General features: G+C 36.8%; 2 protein-coding genes across 11 annotated transcripts in view; one reads left to right on the top strand and one right to left on the bottom strand.

Moving 5' to 3' along the window:
• The window catches only part of BMAL1 (basic helix-loop-helix ARNT like 1), a 115,100-nt gene extending 112,007 nt beyond the window's left edge, over positions 1 to 3,093 (top strand). Inside the window, 2 exon segments of the mRNA XM_017881560.1 lie at positions 1,512 to 1,614; positions 2,423 to 3,093. Coding sequence (XP_017737049.1) covers positions 1,512 to 1,614; positions 2,423 to 2,583 — 264 coding nt within the window. The 3' untranslated portion in view covers positions 2,584 to 3,093.
• A 747-nt stretch (positions 3,094 to 3,840) lies between these two features.
• Positions 3,841 to 21,707, bottom strand: part of BTBD10 (BTB domain containing 10) — a 72,393-nt gene continuing 54,526 nt past the window's right edge. For 5 of the 10 annotated variants that reach the window (XM_017881563.1, XM_017881568.1, XM_017881569.1 and 2 more), the window contains 3 exons: positions 15,230 to 15,427; positions 12,740 to 12,850; positions 3,855 to 4,974 (listed from right to left, as the gene is read on the bottom strand). In XM_017881563.1, the coding sequence (XP_017737052.1) occupies positions 4,664 to 4,974; positions 12,740 to 12,850; positions 15,230 to 15,427 (620 nt within the window). In that variant the 3' untranslated portion in view covers positions 3,855 to 4,663. Of the gene's footprint in view, positions 4,975 to 12,739; positions 12,851 to 15,229; positions 15,428 to 21,707 lie in introns of all 10 variants that reach the window. The other 5 variants (XM_017881567.1, XM_017881565.1, XM_017881561.1 and 2 more) reach the window with 2 other exon arrangements.

The raw sequence follows: 21,707 nt of genomic DNA, 5'->3' as shown, positions 1-21,707 counted from the left end.
TTGCCAATGATAAAATGTGAGCTTTCAAGCAAAAATTGGAATTTTTAGAAAACTTGTATCTGCTACTTTGACCTTGAGATCTTCCTAAAACTTAAAAAATGTTGATTAGATAGGAAGTATTAACAATGGTGATATTTTGATGCTGTATAATGAAATGTGTCAACATATAGAAGATATGCATAATTCAGTGAACCAGTATTTTCTAACTAAATGATGCAAGATATTTCAAAATCATGTAAGGGTAAAAGATCTATCCTAAGTGCAAAGATATAAAGAGTACAAAAAATTCATTGATACGGTTTCAGATTCCACTTTGCAACTCACCTTTAAGAAACTTCTACGTGTCAAGTTTTGAAGTGGTATCAAAAAAGAATACAATTATTTGAAAAGTCTATTAAAATATGCCTCCCTTTTCCAACTACTTATCTGTGGGAGATCGGATTTCCTTCATATACTTGAATCAGAAGACGTATCTAAATAGACTGAGTGGAAAAACATATATGAGAATCCAGTTGAAAATTATTAAGCCAGACATGAGATTTGCAAAAATGTAAACTAATACCCTTCTTGATAATTTTTTGTTATTATTTTGGAAAGTAGTTATTTTTCATTAAAATACTATTCATTATTTATGTCGACATGTAGTGGGTTTCTCACATTTAAGAAATCTATTAGTTTTAATTTCAAATACAGTAAATATTGATAAATACAGCCTACATAAGCTAAAGTTCTTTGGAGTCCTCAATAATTTTTTTAAGAGTGTAAAAGGGTCCCTAGACCAAAACATTGCTGTGGAAATAAAGTAAGTTATAATGCCACCTACTGGCAAGGCCTGAAATCCGAGCAGCTACCAAACTGTTTCCTCATGTATATCCAGATAGGTCTCAAAGAATGCTCTTGAGACTCAGCCAGGGGAAGGCAGCTGGGGCGAGTAGGGGACATTTTGAGACAGAATTAGAATTCTCCTACTGAGTAGCAGTAATAATCCTCCCCAGTGGCATGTCTTAAGCACTTAAACCACAGGTTGCTGAAGTTGGCACCTGTAGTATGAGATTTACTTTTAAGTGTTTTGTTCATTTGACTCCTTAGAGCTGTGTCTCTTCACAGCTTAACTCCACTTACTTCTTCTTCAGAAATATCTGTCACTATGTTTTATTCCCTTATGGGGAAATACCTAGCTGGGCTCATTGAAATTTAGGCATTGGTCCTAAAGAAATATGTGGGCATCATGATTCCAGGCAGTTGAATGCTCTTGGGATTTTATTCAGCCTCTAAGTTGCCTCTGTGGGCTCACTAAAATGAAGAGAAAAGAACAGTTGGGGGAGAGGTTTTTTTCTTACTATGACCATGTCTGTCTAACAGTTCCTTGTTTGAAATCATCCAACAGAAAACTGAAGCCATTTGAAGCTTCTCCCCAACCCACCCCATGCATTTCCAACATGCTTCATTTTCCTTTTGGCATTGCTCATAATACTGATTCAAACTTCACACTTCCCTCTTTTTGTTTGTAGATTTTAAATGGAGGGACTCCAGACATTCCTTCCAGTGGCCTACTATCAGGCCAGGCTCAGGAGAACCCAGGTTATCCATATTCTGATAGTTCTTCTATTCTTGGTAAGTGGCATTATTATTCATTTCCATTGCAATGAGCTTGCAAAACATCTGACATAGTCAGTTTTAAGAACTGAACTGTATGAAACAAGCTAATCCTAGATAAATTTGATAGGAACAGAATAAAAGTTTAAAATTTGTTTAACTCTCTAAAAAGTTGACTTCAGTGTTTGAGTTTTGGTGGAGGTCCAAATGTGTGCCTGGAACTCAAGAGGAGGCTACAGCTACCTAGACATAGGCTTTCTCCCATGTGGGGCATAATCTCTTCAGAGAGGAAGCTAATGAAGGTTCAGAGATAATGCCTAGAAGGGTGATTAGTAAGCGTATCAGAAGGTACTAAAAGTCATTGAGTGAAAAGAGTTTGCTTTTCCCATCACATCCATCTTTTTCTCTACTTGTCTTTCTAGATCTGTTTTTTTCCCCTAAACTCTCCCTTCCTATTTGCCTTTCTTTTTGTAACTCCTCTTAACTGGTTATATCAGAATATTAAAATAAGCTCAACTCAAATATTTTTAAGATTTCTTAAATTTTAAGCACTTTGTACTTATTTCTAAAATGATCATTTGATTCCTTAGAGCTGTGTCTCTTCACAGCTTAACCCCACTTATGTCTTATGTATTTTTTAAAAATTGGTACTTTCCTCTGAAAAACAGCAATATAAAAAAAGATAGCCATGCAGCCCAAAAAGCAGCCTCTCACCCTACCATTAAATGTAACTTTCTTATTAAAAGTGTGCTTAGGAATTGCTTACTTAATCTAAAGATGCTTTTAAAAAAAAAATCACTGACCTGTCTTTTATCTCCTCCCACAGGTGAGAACCCCCACATAGGTATAGACATGATTGACAACGACCAAGGATCAAGTAGTCCCAGTAATGATGAGGCAGCAATGGCTGTCATCATGAGCCTCTTGGAAGCAGATGCTGGACTGGGTGGCCCTGTTGACTTTAGTGACTTGCCATGGCCACTGTAAACCCTACATGTTGCTTTGGCAACAGCTGTAGTATCAAAGTGCATTACTGGTGGAGTTTTACAGTCTGTGAAGCTTACTGGATAAGGAGAGAATAGCTTTTATGTACTGACTTCATAAAAGCCATCTCAGAGCCATTGATACAAGTCAATCTTACTATGTGTAACTTCAGACAAAGTGGAACTAAGCCTGCTCCAGTGTTTCCTCATCATTGATTATTGGGCTAGCTATGGATAGCTTGCATTAATTGTATATTTTGGATTCTGTTTGTGTTGAATTTTTTAATCATTGTGCACAGAAGCATCATTGGTAGCTTTTATATGCAAATGGTCATTTCAGATGTATGGTGTTTTTACACTACAAAGAAGTCCCCCATGTGGATATTTCTTATACTAATTGTATCATAAAGCCGTTTATTCTTCCTTGTAAGAATCCTTTACTATAAATATGGGTTAAAGTATAACGTACTAGACAGTTAAATATTTTTAATAAATGTTTTCCTTGTTCTATAAATACTGTTCACATTTCAAATAATTAGAAAAAAAAAATCCTACGTGTTGCAGGGCTGGATTATGAGTTTCTACAGTGGATGTTCAAGGATGATCTACACCAGTAAAATTTGTGGTGCTTTTCTGGCCTTCATAGCAATTCTGGGCTTGCATAATTTCCCCATGCTACTAGCTTAGCTGTGTTGTTAAAATAGTTCATTTCTAAATTGTTGCAATTTTAATTTATGTGAGAGCAAAGATGTTACTGCTTACACACAAACATCGAATCCTCTGAAATTATAAATTCAAGATTATATTTAACACATTGGCTTTTCTAATGCTGCACCTCTCTAATACTACTTCAGTTATATAGCAGGTGACCCCAGTCCTAAGGCACCTAAATATTTGATTCCTTCTTGAATTGGACCACAGAATATTTAGAATAGTATTTGAATAAATAATTTGCTAAGCAAAGTAGCATGGCATAATGGAAAAAGCACTGAACTAGTATGAGAAACTGGCTCTGAAACTTAGGGTGACTATATGAACTAGTAAAGTCATTTTGCCCTTCATATCAAGTTGGGCTAGAAAATACTCTTTTCAGATCTAATATTGTTTTGATTTATAGTATATTTTATAATTAGTAAGGAATTTAAATGCCTCATCACACATATAATAAGTTAAAAGTTCCTTGAGCTACTATTTCTAATAATACTTATACCAGCGAGATGGGAAATTATGAGACTAAAAATCTAGTCAACATGGTTATAAATTTGGTCAGAAACATTAAAACAATGGAATTTTATTTTGATGAAAACTCAAGTTTACAATCATTTAGTAAATGAAGAGCAAACACTTCATTTTCCTATCCCGTAACTCTTAAGAAAAAAAAGCATTAGTAAATAAATATCTGTGAACAGATTAAGGGTAAGGCAGACTGGATAATAAACCACTTCTGACTTTCACACTCCCTGCATGTGACTCACTCTAAAGGGTGAACCGGCCCTGGAGATAACTGCACTGGTAAGTTATGGGCATTAAATCTCATCCTGATCATTCAGATAAACCCAAGATAAATACTTTTTGCTCATCAAGGGCAGCAAACTATACAATTTTTACTGGAGGAATACTTTGACAGAAGCACTTAAATTACATTGTGTATCACAACTATAAAATGGCTTGAACATTTCCATTTAACCACCATTTATAAAGTGCAACTATAGAATACTCTGCATTTTATCTGGGGTGTGATGACTATCAATCCAAACTGAAAGTACCCCAGCTGCCAATTTCCACCACTTTTGAAAAGACCTAGATGTGTGAAAAAGGACCGTCCCCCATACAAAGAACCAATTTCACAAACCTACTGGTAAACAAATACATTTATATAATTGGAACTTCAAAATGCTAGAGTTGTACTCATTTTTAAAAAAACCATTCAGCTACCTTTGGTCTTTAAAAGAACCTACACTGCAATATCCTAAACATTGTTATGTGCATCTCACAATGAAGAACAGTGGCCTTGCAGTGCAGAATGAGGAGAGTACAACGTCACTGTGAAGAGTAGCATGCTATGGTTTCAAGGAAAATCAGCATCACAGCATTGGATTCTGTGCATCAGGATCGAGGTCACTGTTGCCAGAAGGGGGATGGATAGGGAGAATATCCAGCTCATCCACTTGTGGAGTTGGGTGCATGACCACCAGCTGGTCCTGGGGAATGTCTGCTGCAGCTGCTGCAAGATTGGTGATAGATTTACTCTTTACACACTGAAAGTCTACATGCCGACTCTTTCCTTCTTCCTTCTCCCAGGACATTCGAATAAAGGGCCTTTGGACATAGTTGTAGATCACTTCTGGGCGGCCTCCAGGCCTTTTCTTTACTTTTTCTTTGTAGGTAGGATAACCTGAAAGAAAGATTTTAAAAACTAAGAAAACACACACAGACCTCTCACCCAATTTTGCCTTAGAAAGCTTTTCTGCTATAGATCCTAAAGAAACAGAAATTAAAACAAAGAAGTGAAAACAATATTCCATCCACCTACTCATTAGTTCATGAGCCAGAGACGAAAACCCTACTGATGTAATTCACAAAATCTATCATTCTTTCAATTACTCAATATACCAACCATCAAAAAAAAAAAAATTCTTAAAGTAGGAGTATGTTGGAGATGAGTCCTCAGTACAATAGTATGGAGCAGATCTTGGTCTCTAGCTATGTATCCTTTTTTTTTTTGACATGGAGTCTCACTTTGTCACCCAGGCTGGAGTGCCATGGTGCAATCTTGGCTTACTGCAACCTCTGCCTCCCGGGTTCAAGCAATTGTCCTGCCTCAGCCTCCAGAGTAGCAGGGATTACAGGCATGTGCCACCATGCCCAGCTAATTTTTGTATTTTTAGTAGAGAGGGGGGTTTCACCATGTTGCCCAGGCTGGTCTCGAACTCCTGACCTCAAGTGATCCGCCTCGGCCTCCCAAAGCGCTGGGATTACAGGTGCGAGCCACCGCGCCGGCCTCTAGCTATGTATCCTTATATTCTCGTCACAGGATTACCTGGCCTACAGGCCTGCAAATTATGCCACATTAGCCTTCTAGTTTCCTTAAACCTACATCTCATCTTTATATTGCTCTGACTTTTTTCTTCCCTTTTTCATTAAAAGAAAAAGCTGTACAGCTCTCCAGGTGGTTCTTGATACTTCTGCATCTAGATCAGCAAGGCCAACATTTTAACCTCCCATATCATTTTAACATTACTACTCCCAAAAACCAAGCATTCAATTTACAGTCACATTTCCAAAGCAGCGTTCCCTGATTAATAATACCTAATATTACTTTCCTCTTTTGGAACATAGTCACTTAAAAGTAAGGACAACCCTAGATTTGAAAAAAAAAAAAAAAAAAATTATTTACTAGTAAGGCCATTTCTCCAAAGATAAACTGTCCTTAAGAAACTATTACAGACACCTTCCCTTCTTTCTTCTAGTAAGAATTAACTAGTTTGGACCAGGGATTGGCAAACATTTTCTGTAAAGGGCCATAGTAAATACTTCAGGCTTGTAGGCCACATGGTTTCTACTAGAACTACTTCACTCTGCCACTGTAAAGTGAAATCAGCCACAGAGAGTATGTAAATAAATGAGCATGTGTATGTTTTTCTTTTTTTGGAGATGGAGTCTCTGTCACCCAGGCTGGAATGCAGTGGTGCTATCTTGGCTCACTGCAACTTCTGTCTTCCAGGTTCAAGAGATTCTCCTGCCACAGCCTCTAGAGTAGCTGGGATCACAGGCGCCTGCCACCACACCACAGCTAATTTTGGTATTGTTGGTAGAGATGGGGTTTCACCATGTTGGCCAGGCTGATCTCAAACTCCTGACCTCCAGTGATCCTCGGCTTCGCAAAGTGCTGGAATTACAGGCGTGAGCCACTGTGCCCAGCCACATGTGTATGTTTCAATAAAACTTTATAGAAAACAGGCAAGGAGCTGATTTTGGCCCATAGGCCAAAGTTAGACCATAGTTAGAAAAAATAGAATGGTCTCACATGGTAGAGGATCAATTAACGATTATTGCATAAGGGAATGCATGTAGGCATCGTTGGTAGCTAGTACAAATAGCCATGTGTGGAGTATATGTGTATGTGGTGGGGGTGAGATAGGTGCAGCGGGTGAACAAAGCTAAAAATCTAAAAACCTGTAGAATGTCTTTATTTCATACTCTTGGTCAATTGCCTCTGAAGGCAGCACCAGACATCAGAAAGGTCTCCATCTCCATTCCCTCGTCCTTGATTCCTCCTGGACTATTAGAAAGACTTTAGAATTCCCATCTCCTTGTATTCTGTCCTCCACACAAAATCACCACTCTAGACAAATGTAATCATATTACAATCCTTGCTTAAAAACTACCAATGGCTTCCTCATGCTTAATGGGAAGGTCTGTACTCTTTAGAATATTATACAAGGCTTTTTTACAACCTGGTTCCAATCTACTTACTGTCATCTATTATCATACTACACTCTAACTCTAGAGTTCTTAAATACACCTGCCATATTAAGCTTTCCCGAAACATGCTTTTACACAAATTGTTCTGCTGCCTGTTCCCTCTCAGCCTCCTTACCTCTGCACTCCACCTTCTTTTATCCCTGGCAAAAACATTAAGACTCTGCACACAGTTAATCATTCACTTCTTATGTTCCATAGCACTCCCATATGTTAACAATACATAACACAACTAAACTGTAATTACCTTTTTGTATGTCTGACTCTCTGACCTAAATAATGAGTTCCTATATGGCAAAGCCAGTGTCTCTGTTGGTGTATCCTCAGTGCCTAGCACAGTACCTGATACACTGCAGGTGCTAAGCAAATATTTGAGCAAAGAGTGAATGAACTACCAGGACATGCCAGTTACAAGTAATAACCTCTTCCAATATCCATCTTACTCAGAACATTTTTTCCTTTAAAAATAAAGTAAAATCAGCCCTTTGGGCGGCCAAGGCAGGCGGATCATGAAGTCAAGAGATCGAGTCCATCCTGGCCAACATAGTGAACCCCGTCTCTACTAAAAATACAAAAATTAGCTGGGTGTGGTGGCGTGCGCCTGTAGTCCCAGGTACTCAGGAGGCTGAGGCAGGAGAATCACTTGAACCCAGGAGGCGGAGGCTGCAGAGAGCCGAGGTTGCACCACTGCATTCCAGCCTGGTAACAGAGCGAGACTCCGTCTGATAGACAGATAAGATAGATAGATAGATAGATGATAGATAGATAGATAGATAGATAGATAGATAGATAGATAGCTAGATAGATAGAGCCTGCCCCTGACTTGCAGATTTACCAACCTATTCAGTCAACAGTTAATGGTTTAGCAGTTACCACATCAGAGAATTGTAATGCCAGAGTGCTACCTTAAAGGTGTTTACGGTCTACTGAGAGTGATTAAATTGTTCATAAAGTCAAAGAATATTCCAAACAAAATTTATGTACATAAGACACAGTGTTAGAGCAATAGTGGAAGCATAAAGAATTCAGAAGATGAATGAAATTCCAATGGACTAAAATAGAAAAAGCTTCTTGAAGGCCTTCCTTAATCTTAATGGATAAGCAAGATTGGGATGGGCAAAAACAAGGGGAGCACAAGGTAGGCAGAGAGAGTATCATTCTAAGGAGAGAATGGCATCAGGTAAGCTACAGAGGCAGGAACACAGAAGATGGTTTAGGAGACCCTAACACATGTATGACTGGAACAGAAAGTGTACTGGGAAACAGCTGGAGGTAACATTAGAAGACAGATTATGGTCAAATGGAGGACAGCCATGAGTAGATTCTACTCTTTAATAAGAGTAAATTATACTCTTTATTAAAAGAGAAGCTCAGATTTTTTTTTAAGCTTAGTTTGTTTAAATCTTGCAGAGAACAAAATTTTGTATGCAGTTCCAGAAACATGGAATTGGGAAATCAGAGGTTCTGCATATAGGTGAACTTTCAGCGATAAGAGCCAGTCCTACTACTGTCTTGCCATTCCTGCCCAGGACGTGGAGGGTAGAATAATTCACAATCCCATCCAATTAAAGACTTCATTACTTTGTCTCACATTTCCTGTATTCTATGGGAACTGTAATTCTACAATTATTTCAGAGTTTGTAATCTTAAACTTCTGGTTCTGTTCTAAGTCTCGGCCAATTACTCTGATAGAAGAGAGCTTTCCACTGAGTTCAGGACAAGGACTAATGATGGGAGTAAGGCCACATCCAACATGGTCTGCTAGATGGGGTAGCAGTAGTCCTAAACTGCCTTAAGAACCCAGCCCTAGGAGGTTGAGAGATGCTGTTCCATTAAAGGATAAGTGAAACAAAATGAAAAACTCCAAAGAAGTGCCTTTTGGTGGAATTGTGGTGTGAAGAATGATTTAGGTGAGAATTATTTGTGCTTTCCCATGACACATTTGTGTTTAACAACACCAATAAACCCAAAAAGCCTGCTTAAAATTAAGTAGAAGAGGCCTGACTATAGCAATCTCTCAATATGAATATGGGACCACAGAACTAAAATTATTTTTTTAATACTTCTGGCCTTATATTTCATCATCTTTTCTCACATATCCACGTTCTCTCTGGTCCTCCTCATGTCTCTGATACATCAACCCAATCTAGCTCCCATAAAAGTCAACACATTTAATATTCTAATAAACTACTTTTAAGGGACTTGGGATTGGTATGGCAGGGGCACAGCAATGGTGGGGGAGGATAGTAACAAAATGTCTACCTTGGAAATCTCATTTTTTTTCTTTCATCCCAAGAAAGTCTCAGCACTTCTGCCGGGGTTATGACTATTCTACTTATTTTTTTCAAGAGGAAAAAGTAATAGACTTGATGAGAAAATACGGTTATTGGTGTACATATTAGTTGAGAAAGGAAAGAGTGCTTGAGTACACAGAAGCAGTTATTGAAAAAAAGAATAGAAGAGCTTGGTTAGTTACCGTCCTGCCAAAGTCAAGCCCAATATCACAGATTGTAGTACACAGGCAAATAATTTAAAATTTTAAATTTTTAAAATTCCCACTTAAAATAATATTTCAAAACCACTCACAGACTCAAATCACAGCGACTTGGATTCAAGACCTGGCTCTGCTACTTATTCCCAAAAAAACTTCAATAAGTATTTAACCTTTTAAGCTTTAGCTTCTTTCTCTTAAAAACAGAGATAGTGATAGCTAACCAAATAACCCCATTAGGTAGAGGAAAGCTCTGTTTTACAAAATACCAGCTGATAAATGTAAAAGGAATGATAAATTAGAAAATTATCATTTTTCAATCTTTAATGAAATTACAAATTCAGGCAAAAATTATCAACTAGTATTTAAAACCTTTAGGTAATGATTAGCGGGGAGCTGAACATTCTTAGTGTCAAAATACCACACAAAGGAACAGCTTAATCTTATAATAGAGGGATCAGGTTGTCACCCACAGATATGGTTTGGCTCTGTGTTCCCACCCAAATCTCATTACAAATTGTAATCCCAACGTGTCAGGAGAAGGGCCTGGTGGGAGGTGTTTGAATCATGGCAGCAGTTTCCACCCTGCTGTTCTTGTGATAGTGAGTTCTCATGAGATCTGATGGTTTAAAAGTATGTGGCAGTTCCCCCTTCACTCTCTCCTGCCACCATGTGAAGAAAGTCCTTGCTTCCTTTTCGCCTTCTGCCATGATTGTAAGTTTCCTGAGGCCTCCTAGTCATGCTTTCTGTTAAGCATGCAGAAGTGTGCATCAAATAAACCTCTTTTCTTCATAAATGATCCACTTTCAGATAGTTCTTTATAGCAGTGAGAAAAAGGACTAATACACGGACTAAGCCTTTAATCTAACTTACAGTTCACAGAAATTACTAAACTGAAGGACACACCAAGGAAATAATAGGGCAAATCCAGAAGTGGGACCTTCTACAAGACAACTGGCCCAGACTCGTCAATAGGACAATATCATAAATAAGGAACTACTCTAGATTGAGAAATTTGACAAAACAAGCAGTTAGTTATAAGATGTGGTCCTAGACTGAATCTTGGTTTAAAGAAAACAGCTAAAAGGAAGTTTGGGGAGACCACTGAGAAATTTTAATGTGGATTGATTCAAATAAAGTATTCTTAATTTTATAGGGTATGTTAAAATATTTTTTAGAGCTGCATATTAAAATATTAAGGAGTGAAATATCATATATATCAGATATATATATACAGATATATACGTTACATAATATATATACACACATATAGTGTACTATTTTAAATGAATTTTATATAAGGTTAATAGTAAATAGTACTTATTACTAGGTCCTTACTATTATATGAAAATTCATTTAAGAGTTATGGCTCAATGCTTTAGAGCACTGCTATTTTCTCCCTGTGACAGAGAAAGAAGTCCTCACTTTCAGTAACTAATTTACATATAGCTTTTCCATAAATCTTTTATTTACTATTTGAGAACCACCTATACCTAGGAACGAGGCCACATGTTAGGTATGCAATATGCAACTTGACTTCTCTCAAGGAGCTCACAGTCTATGACTGAACAGAGTATATTATAGCAAACTATTCTAAGGAACAATTTCACAGAAATTCCAATAAGGTTTCAGAGGATTTGAAGGATGAATAGTTGCCATGAAAAGAAAGAGGAAGTAGAGTGGGAAGGAAGGAATTTCTAGTAAATAATATTTGATTATCACAACTATCCTCTAAGATATACAGAATATTATACTTACTACCAAGATAAAGGAAACTGATGCTCAGAAAGGCTGAGGGACTTACCTTAAGACACTTGGTCAGTATACTCCTTACCATGGCCTATAAGACCCTGCATCTTCTGATCCTACTTTATCTCTTCTACTAATTCTCAGACCAACTATATCTCTTCAAATCTCCTCCTCATTTATTATACCAGACATATGTATGTTTTCTGTACCACAAATATAGTAAGCTCATTCCTACCTCAACACTTTTGCACTTGCTATTTTCTCCTTCTAGAACCATTTTTGTCACCAGGCCTCCCCTCCTCAGAGGCCTTCCCTGTCCTCCCAATCTAAAGTAGCTCCCAGTGCCTTCTCTCTAGCTCTAAGACCAAGTAGCTAAATCTCCTGTTTACCAAGTAATGGACTAGGGCACTAGACCAACGCTTCATATATCAGCAATTCCACTGCTTTTTAAGCCCAAAGTCTCTGGCCCTTCCCACACAAAAATCCTGTTTCTGGTTATTCTTTCTATATACCTCAGCAGCCCATTACTATTCTCCAGCAGTTCAACCAGGTAGGTCAATGATCAACACTATTATCTTCATTATCACCATCACAAACATATACTGCGAATTTACTATGTACTAGGCAGTGTTTTCAGTGTTTTTCACGTATTAATTCATTCTAGCCTTACAAAAACCTTATAAAGTACTCATTTCTCATTTTAGAGGAAACAAATTGAGGCACAGAATTTTTAAGTGCCTTGGCCAAGGTCACACAGCTATTAAGTCACAGGATTTGAACATAAGTAATCTGGCTCCAGAGCCTTTACTCTTTACATTATCATGTTATATCAATTAAGATACTTTGTTCTTCTTAAGGGTATTTTAAAATAAAAGAGGCATCTGATAAAACACTACAGAAAATTCTTTTAATTCATAAAGTAAGCTATCTAAAACTATGCATTTACATAAGATGAAAGAAATTTCATAATTTGTATTCACCTTGAAAATAAGCTATTATTACACTTTAAGACCTAAGTAAGCTATTAGTAGTGCTGCTGCTACATGAATTTTCAGGAAGTAATTTTTAATTCTATTGAGCTTCAATGACCACTACTATGCAAAGAGTCCTGCCAATCCTATGGGAATGTACATATATTCATGTCTACACACACCACATGGGCTTTGTCAAAAATGAATTAGGGCAAACTAGGGCAGAAAAAGACAAATTCATATCTCTATCACTAGAGAATCTTATGGAATAACAATTTCTAATGGCCTTTTATCTGTCTTCTAAGTGCAGTTGATTTTTGTTATTTATAGGTCTACTGCATAAAGCATGTGGTAATCATTTGTCAGAGTTTTCTCAAAGTATTCCAACTGTATTCTAAATAAGATCCAATTGTTTTAACCTTTTGTTTTCAAAAGAAAATTAATAGAAAATAACGAAAATGTCTTACCTTCTATTCCCAATCTAATCTTCTTAAGACCCCTCTCCTTCAAAACTGACTTGGCCACATCTCTGTTTTCAATATACTTGAAAAATCTATATAATTTTGTGCTATAAATAACTGGAAACAAAAAGACAAAATTATTATTGTATTAACATTAAAGGATTTACAGATGAACTTAAATTTATCTTGCTCATCAAAGGGGCCTAACAGTTCTAAAAGCCCAAATAATGGATGCAGTAATGCCAAAGGATGACTAGCCAACATGACAGGGCAGTATTCAGTATAGTTAATGTAGAAGCAAATGTCTACTTAAGTGGAAACAAGAAAAGCTTTGACAACCAATCAGAAAACCCAATCCACAGGAAGAATCTCCTTCTGAAAGATACATCACCTACACATTTATTGTAATGGGATCTGCCCCAAGTTTTAAATAAGATAATCCAAAGAAGATATCAATATTGCATCATTATCAAGCAAAGTAAAGCACTTTGCTAAGATGTCTACAAGGCCTAGTCTAGAGGGGGAAAAACTGCCTTGTCAAAGAGTACAAAACAGATACATTTTACATTTCATGGATTGAGCAACTATTAATAATTTCCCAAAAGGCAAAGACCCTCCCCACAAACTGTTTTCCATTCAGGCGAACAGCCCCATTTAATACTGATGTTAAAAATGGCAGATTTGAGCAAGTTCTGCCCAGGTTAGTCTGTTTAGAGCAAACTGGCTTTGCAAAGGACAGACATTCCACTGACAACATGTTGAGTCTTCCAAATGTGCTGAGAACTTCAGGGAGTTAGACTGATGGACATTCCTCGCCTTCTCTCTTTCAGGTTGAGTTATCTCCCTTAAAAGGTGAACTGCAAAGGTTTTTTCAAAAAAAGAAAAACACACTCACAAACCAAACATGCTGGTTTAAGAGCCAATAAAAGGAAAATACGTATATAAACTCTACTCATGGGGTAAATTTGTGATTATTACTATATCCTTAAGATTTACTGGTATTTTAAGAAAAAGATTATTTTAGATCTTAGAAAGGACAATCTATGTCATAAAGTCACATGTAGAAAAATCAGGCCAAAAGGCTATCTCTAGCTCCTCAAATGAATCTCCTTTGTATTGGATCATCTTGATACAAAATAATACATATTTAGACAACTAAGTAAAATGTTTTCAGGCCTTTTAAGCTTTAAGATAAAAAACAAGAAAACAAAAAAATATTGAAGTGAAAAGTTCAACAATGGAAAAGAAAACACCAGGTTTATTATAATTCCTTTATCACTATAATATCATTTCTATGTTCTATGGTTGGCTGTACTTTCTTGGGGTCAAACCTTTTGAAAAGTAAAATAAAAGTTATAAGCTTGTTCATTCCTTTTCCTTAACAGAAAATAATTTAGTATACCTCTTTATTTTTGACAACCTTTCATTTTTCTTGGGGTTTGTTCAACTTTTTATTCCACATATTATAGAAAAACATTGTCAGCAAAGAGCCTAGAACTGAGGAAATAGCAACAGAAATGTCTATTACAACAACTATCCACAAAGGAATCACAACACTCATTTAAGTACATCATGCAAAAGAAATATCTCAATGCAAACTCTGAAAAGTGTTACCATAACTTGTGTTAAAATAATCTTTCAAAAATCTCCTTTAGAAGTAAAAAAGAATGCCATCTGGAGTCTGCTTTGTTTTGATTTTAGAAAAGCGTATGTAAAACGGAAAATCAGAGATAAAATGTTTTGGTACTTTCTATATTAAACCCTAATCCTTACCAAGACAACAGACTATATAGTACAGAAGAAGATGCTAGGCTATTTTATTCAATTCCTTGAGTCATTCTTTCAATTCTTCCTTATTTATTAAACTGGTCAAAAATACTAATATTGGGCTCATCAAGAAAAATAACAAAAAAATAAGAAAAAATGTTAGTGACTGCTGCTCAAGACAGGTCATTTTGGTCAGAAATACCCAAAAGAACTATAGTACAAAGGCTTATGAAGGGTCATTGTATCCTTGATGAACATATATGATATTTTTTAAAAGGGTACCTTAGAACTTCAAGTTATCTTCAAAATCAATGAGTTAAAGCTTCTAAATTTATATAAAACAAAACTCATTTTTTAAAAAGTTTTTTTTATAAAGGAACTAGTTCTCCTGAATGCTTTTAAATACAAAGAAAAAAAATCTATCAAGTTCCAGAGAGTAAACAAATAACTAACTATGTGTGTATGGCATGGGTGGGGCATATTCTTCTGCACAGGGACATACTTTGGGCATTGCGAGCCATGCAGTTTCTGCTGCAACTACTCAACTCTACCACTGTAGCATGAAAGCAGCCATAGGCAATACACAAAACTTAATTTATAAAAATAGGTGATGGGTTGAATTGACCCCCAGGCTATAGTTTGCTGGTCTATGAGAAGAGCTCTTTCTTAACACACACAAGAAATAATTTGTGATGATTCAGGAGAAAGAAAACATGCCAGAATACTTACTTTGTGAATATTCTTCTCCCATCTGTGGTGGATATTCTTCATCCCAATCAACCACATCATCATCTGTAAGCACCACTATATGACATTCCCGTTCCCCACTCTGGGCACTAGCTACCATGAGAGGGAGGATCATTTCTTCCAGATAAAATTCAAATTGTCTACGAGCACCATCATTTGATAACTCATGCATTAGGGCACCTGAAATGAAATCCACAAAAATCTCTTACCAAAACTTTTCCTAAAAAGACTTCTTTTAGAAATATAGAATCTTACAATAAGAAAGGCCAATTAAAGGCATCCTACATAGGCCCCGCCATTTTACACATCATGAAATAACTTGCCTAATATTACAAAACTAATTTGCAAAGTCAAAATTAAAACCCTATCTCTAGCCTAGCATATTTTTCACTATACCATATTATTTTCCATCAGTATACGCAATATGTCTTAAGGTATACCTTAAAGATACTTTTCAGGTTATCCACATAAACTGAAATAGTTCTTATATTCCATTTCCTGCATGCTCTGCTTCTCAGAAAGTTGCAAACTGATTTAATATTTCAGTGCAGGTTGAGAGGTGAGGTGAAAAGGGTCAAGTCTTTAGAATAGTCTTTAGAATAAGGCAAGCAAAAGGTCAAGCAAAATACAACATGATGCAGGAATTCCACAGCAAACTTGATACTAGAAGTGAGAGAGCTGAAAGATAAGACTTCAACCTCCTTAAGCACAGACATAATGAACAACTTCAATTTCCTAAATGCACAGCCACTAACTCACCTGCACTGCTTTTTTCTTGTATTCCTATTTAATGGCAATGTCCTATCTCCCTACTGAAGATGCCAACATCTCAAGAACTACTGCTACTGCATCAGCATGGAGAGCAAAGTTAGAGAAGCAACCATGGCAACCATACACATGAGTGTGTGTGTGTGAGAGAGAGAGAGAATGTGTGTGTGTGTGTTGTAAAAACTGGAGAACTGGAGAAGGGATGAAGGAGTACACTAGAACTCAAACCTACAGTCTCCCAAGGGAGAGCTTTTCCTCCCTACAAAATGTCTCTATAATTATATATTATATAATAAACACTATATAATTATTATAGTTTATTAGATAATTGAATAATCTATATTACTTAGCCATGCCTCTCTCCAGGCTGGCTATTTCCCATTGTCATTTTAAAAAGTTATCTTTATAGACAAATACCTATATTTCAACACCTTCTCTCTCTCTAGCTTCTGAACCAATTCCAATCTGGCTTCTACTCTCACTATACTACAAAAATGTCTTCCTATGGTCTCCAAATGGCCTTTATATTGTCAAAGACAATAATCATCTTTGGTCCTGATCTTATGTGACCTCTCAGTTTAATCTCCTACACTGGACCACTCTTTCTTGAAACATACTCACCCCTAAGAATCTCTGATACCATTATCCCTGTTTTTTTCCCTCCTCCTAGCTATTCTTCCTCAGTAACTTTTGCCAACTCTTCCTCCTCCAGCTGTTCATTAAATACTGGTATTTCTCAGGACAATTTTAAGTTCTTTTCTACTTTTATCCTCTACCGATAATTCCCAAATTTATTTCTACTAATTTAGTCTTCTGTATTCGAGATGCATTTTATTCAGCTGCTTTCCGGAAATTTCCGCTTGGATGTAACCTCAGAGGTACCCTAAACTCAATACATCCAAAATTTAACTTACCATCTCTGTCTCTCTCCACAGTATTTTTCAAATCAGTAAATGGCATCACTATCAATCCAAGTTTTCAGAACCATCTCAGTACAGTGCTGGGCATATAATGGGAACTTAAATATTAGTATACTAAATGAATAAATCCTGGGTTTCTCCTTTACCTCCTAATTCAAATAATTCCCCAAGTCTTCTTAAACATACCTTGAATTGTGTTATTTCCTTCTTTTGGCAGATATTTACCAAAGATAGCTGCAAAATCTCCTAAGCCACATACTTTTCTGCAAGGTGACCTTGACATCTCTTCCCAAAAAGTGGAATCTAGTTCCCCTCCCCTTTAATTAGACTGGTAATACAAACTTGTTTGTAACCAGAGGAGCGTGGCTGAGGGGACAGCACATGACTTTGGAGGCTACGTCAGAGGAAGCCTTGCAATTTCTGCCTTGGTTTTTGGAATGCTTGTTCTTCAAATGCTTCCTTTCTGAATGCAGCCTCCAGGATTTGAGAAGCCCAAGTCATATGGAGAGACTACACATAGGTATTCTGTTTGGCATTCCTAGCTGAGTCCAGCCTTTGAGTCATCCCAGTCCTGGCACCACACATGTGAATAAAGCCTCCAGCCTTGTGAGCCACCCCAGCCCATCAATTCTTCACAGATGAGGCCTCAGATATTGTGATACAGCCATAAGCCACCTCTGCTGTGTCCTGTATAAATTCCTGACCCATGGAATAAATAAGAGTAATAAAATGGTTATAGTTTATGCTAAGCTTGAGGTGGTTTATTACACAGCAATAGTTAACCCAACATATTTCATCCCCTTGCCTCCATTCCAGTTCTGTTCATCATTAACTCTCACCCAAACTACTACAAAATCTTTCTGATTACATTCCCCCAACATCCGCTTTTGCCTCTCTGCATTTCATTTTCCCCACAGCAGCCAAATCTAATTGCCTCTGCTAGTCTAACCCTTTCATGACTTGTACTATCCTCAAAATAAGTCTCAAATCCTCAACTTGGTACATAAAGCCCTGCTATGTGAAAAAGAATTTACAGATCAGAGTGTAGAATCAATCCTTTAATACACTTTAATTATCCATATACTGATGACTCCCACTTACATCTAGCCCACATTTCTCTGAACTTTAGACATGTATACCCAATGCTCCACTTAACAGTTCTACCTGGATATCTAACAGGTATTTCAAACTTAACATGTTCAAAATCAAGCTTTTAGATTTTTGCTCCTCATGAAGTCTCCCCCATCTCAATTAATGGCAACCTCACACTTCCAGTTAAAGCTCTCCTCTCCTTTCCACTCCACATTCAGTTGAAGAGGAAATCCTGGTAACCTGAACATCAAATATACCCAGAATCTGACTAGTTCTTACTGTTTCCACTTAATCCAAGCCCCTACCATCTCATACCTGGACTTTGCTCATGGCTTCCTAACTCATCTCTTTGCTTCTAGCACTATTCCCCTTTTGGTCCATTTTTAACACAACAGCCAGAAGTGATTCTTTTAAACCTTAAGTCAGGTCAGGATTATAACACTTAACAACTCTACATGGACTTCTGTGTTAACAGGTCCCCCATGAAATAGTACAATGTGACAGTCTTACAGATCATATCATTCTTTTGTTCAAACCCCTCCCATATCTTCCAATCTCACTCAGAATAAAAGCCAAAACATAAAGGCTTTATTTGACCTAAGTGCCTTGTTATCTCTCTGACCACATCTCCTATTACTGACACTCTCACTCACTCCACTCCAACTATCCTGCCCTCTCTGCTGCTCTCAAATATACGAGACAAACTCCTTCATTGTGTGCATTCACTAGTAACCTCTGCTTGGAATTTAACATTTTTACTTCCAATGAAAGTTTCTCTGGCTCCTCTAAGTAACTTCTTCACTTTTTTCTCCTTGGCACTTATCACTAACATACCATATATGATTTATTTACTTTGTTTATCACATGTTTTTCCCAATAGAGTGTATGTTCCATTAGAACAGAAAGTTTTGCCTGGTTTGTTCATGCTGAATCCCCAAAACTTAGAATAGTGCTTAGTACAGAGTAGAGCCATTAAATATTTGTAACATTTGTTCAATTAATAAATTTTGTTTCCTCTTTACCTCTCAGGCCTTATTCCTCATCACTCATACTCCATCCCTCTGCTCTAGCCACATGTGCCTTTTTTTGAGTCCCCTAAATATGTCATATTCCTTACCACTTAAACCTCTGCACATATCATTTCTACTGCTTGTATGGTCAGCTTTCCCTCACTCTTTGCCGCTCCTTCAGGTTTCAGCTTTAACGGCACTTAGATAATGATTCTCCACAGACCCTTTGTCATACACTTCTAATAATATCTCATTTCTTCACTGCATTTTTCACAGCTTTTATTACTTGTTAAATATCTGTCTTCCCAACTAGACTATAAACTCCATAAAGGCAGGGACAATGTCTGTCTTTGTTCATCACTATATGTACTATATGTATGAAACTCATAAAAAGCTTGATTAAGAAGGAAGAGGGGACGAAAGGACAAGTTAAATGGTAAACTAGAAATGAATAGTTGATCAGGACGCAGAGACACAAGAATGATATAGTGGACTCTGGGAAGTCGGTGGGGAAGGTTGGGAGGAAGTGAGGGATAACAGACTACATACTGAGTACAGTGTACGCTGTCCGGGTGATGAGTGCACCAAAATCTCAGAAATAACCACTAAAAACTTATCCATGTAACCCAAAACCACCTGTATCCCAAAAACAATTGAAATAAAATTTAAAAAAATTAAACCTGACACTTAGAAATTAAAGATAAAAGGTAGAAATCTCCAGTATAAAGATAATATTTGACACCACAGTGATGAATAGCACCACTTAGAATACGTGCAGATTCTGTGAGAGAGAAAGTAGCTAACAGTGGAGAACAACCACATTCCAAGGATCAGGAAGAAGGATGCCAAAAAGCCAAAGGAAGGGACAGTCAAGAAAAAAATGAGTAACATTATAATTAAGCCTAAAAGAAATGACTTTATTTTTCTTGAGAGAGGGTCTCACTATGTTGCCTATGATGATTTTGAACCCCTGGGCTCAAGTGCTCCTCCCTACCTCAGCCTCTCAAAGTGCTGGGAATATAGACATTAGCCCCAGGTCCAGGGAAATGCCTTTAAAGACAGAGATGCCAGAATTCCCATTAAACTTAACATTGTTCAAAATCTTCTAGCCAATTTGACAAGACAAAAAAAAGACATAAAAAGTGTTATTTGTAACACAGTCAATTAACTATGAGGCATATATGAGGATCAACTAAAAAATCGTTAGAAATAAACAGGGTTCTATGAGGTGGCTAAATGTACAAAATTCAGTAACTTTATTATAAGTTAGTTTGAAAAGTTAAACATATTCTACACACAGCAATAATAAAAACACAAAATATTAACAAGACCAGAGCACACTATATGAAGAAAATGATAAAACTCTACTTAAAGACACAAAAGTGTGAATAAATGGGAAGACAGCATTTGGAGCTATATGTTAATTCTTCTGAAAAGTTAACTTCAAAGGATTCCAATGAAAAGTTCAAGCTATTTTTAATGAGAATGTTTTTGAACATCTAGAATAGACATAAGTCAGATTTGAGTATGTTTGAGCCTGAGGTTTACTACACAGAGATAGGGAAAGACTGATGATACCAGAGAGGACAATCAGTGGAAGAGGGTCCTAAAAACACACAAGAGAATACAATAATTTGTTAATTCAGCAAACATTTTGTTGAGTCCTTAGGATGTGCCACACACCATAGACACAAAGTCAAAAAGATATAGTCTCTGCTCTCAAGCCCAAACTAGTTTAATGCCACAAACTGAAAAAGAGTGCCTCAACCAGAGAGAGAACATGCAAGCAAATTGCATAATTTCTTCTTAAATTAAGACATAAGCCCAGATATTTTAGTGCAAAGTGCCATTCCAAATATTCAGCAAGGGCATATATTTGCAAGAAAAAAAATTTACTTTTGGATTCAAGTCTACTTACATTTTTTTTTTTTTTTTTTTTTTTTTTTGAGACGGAGTCTTGCTCTGCCGCCCAGGCTGGAGTGCAGTGGCCGGCTCTCAGCTCACTGCAAGCTCCGCCTCCCAGGTTCACGCCATTCTCCTGTCTCAGCCTCCCGGGTAGCTGGGACTACAGGCGCCCGCCTCGTCGCCCGGCTAGTTTTTTTTTTTTTGTATTTTTTAGTAGAGACGGGGTTTCACCGTATTAGCCAGGATGGTCTCGATCTCCTGACCTCATGATCCGCCCGTCTCGGCCTCCCAAAGTGCTGGGATTACAGGCTTGAGCCACCGCGCCCGGCCAAGTCTACTTACATTTTTAAAAGATCACATCCATCTCTTCAAATTCTATATAGTTTTTTTATAAACATCTTTGGGAATCTCTAAATTTTAGTAAAATATATTACAAGTAATCTAAAACAACTACAAATATTACTGAAAAGCTAAAAGTCTAGGATAATCATATTACACATATTTTACATAAAACTCTTACTTTTAATTCATAATAAATAAAAGATAGTAGTAATGACAAGGTAAACTATGTACAACAAAAGACTGCAGAACTAAGAGATTCACATCATCTGTAAAAAATTCTAGTTTTTTTTCTATCTCTGCCAGTCACCAAAATTCAACATCAAATTATATAAAGATTAATTTAAATGGTCATATGAAAAGACACAAAACTTGAAATCAGGAATCTATAATGCTCATGGTTTCAACTAAAACTTTTTTTTTTTT

Source organism: Rhinopithecus bieti, unplaced genomic scaffold (assembly GCF_001698545.2).
Source record: "Rhinopithecus bieti isolate Rb0 unplaced genomic scaffold, ASM169854v2 scaffold_11944, whole genome shotgun sequence".
Taxonomy (NCBI): domain Eukaryota; kingdom Metazoa; phylum Chordata; class Mammalia; order Primates; family Cercopithecidae; genus Rhinopithecus; species Rhinopithecus bieti.
This window is presented reverse-complemented; position numbering and strand designations above follow the sequence as displayed.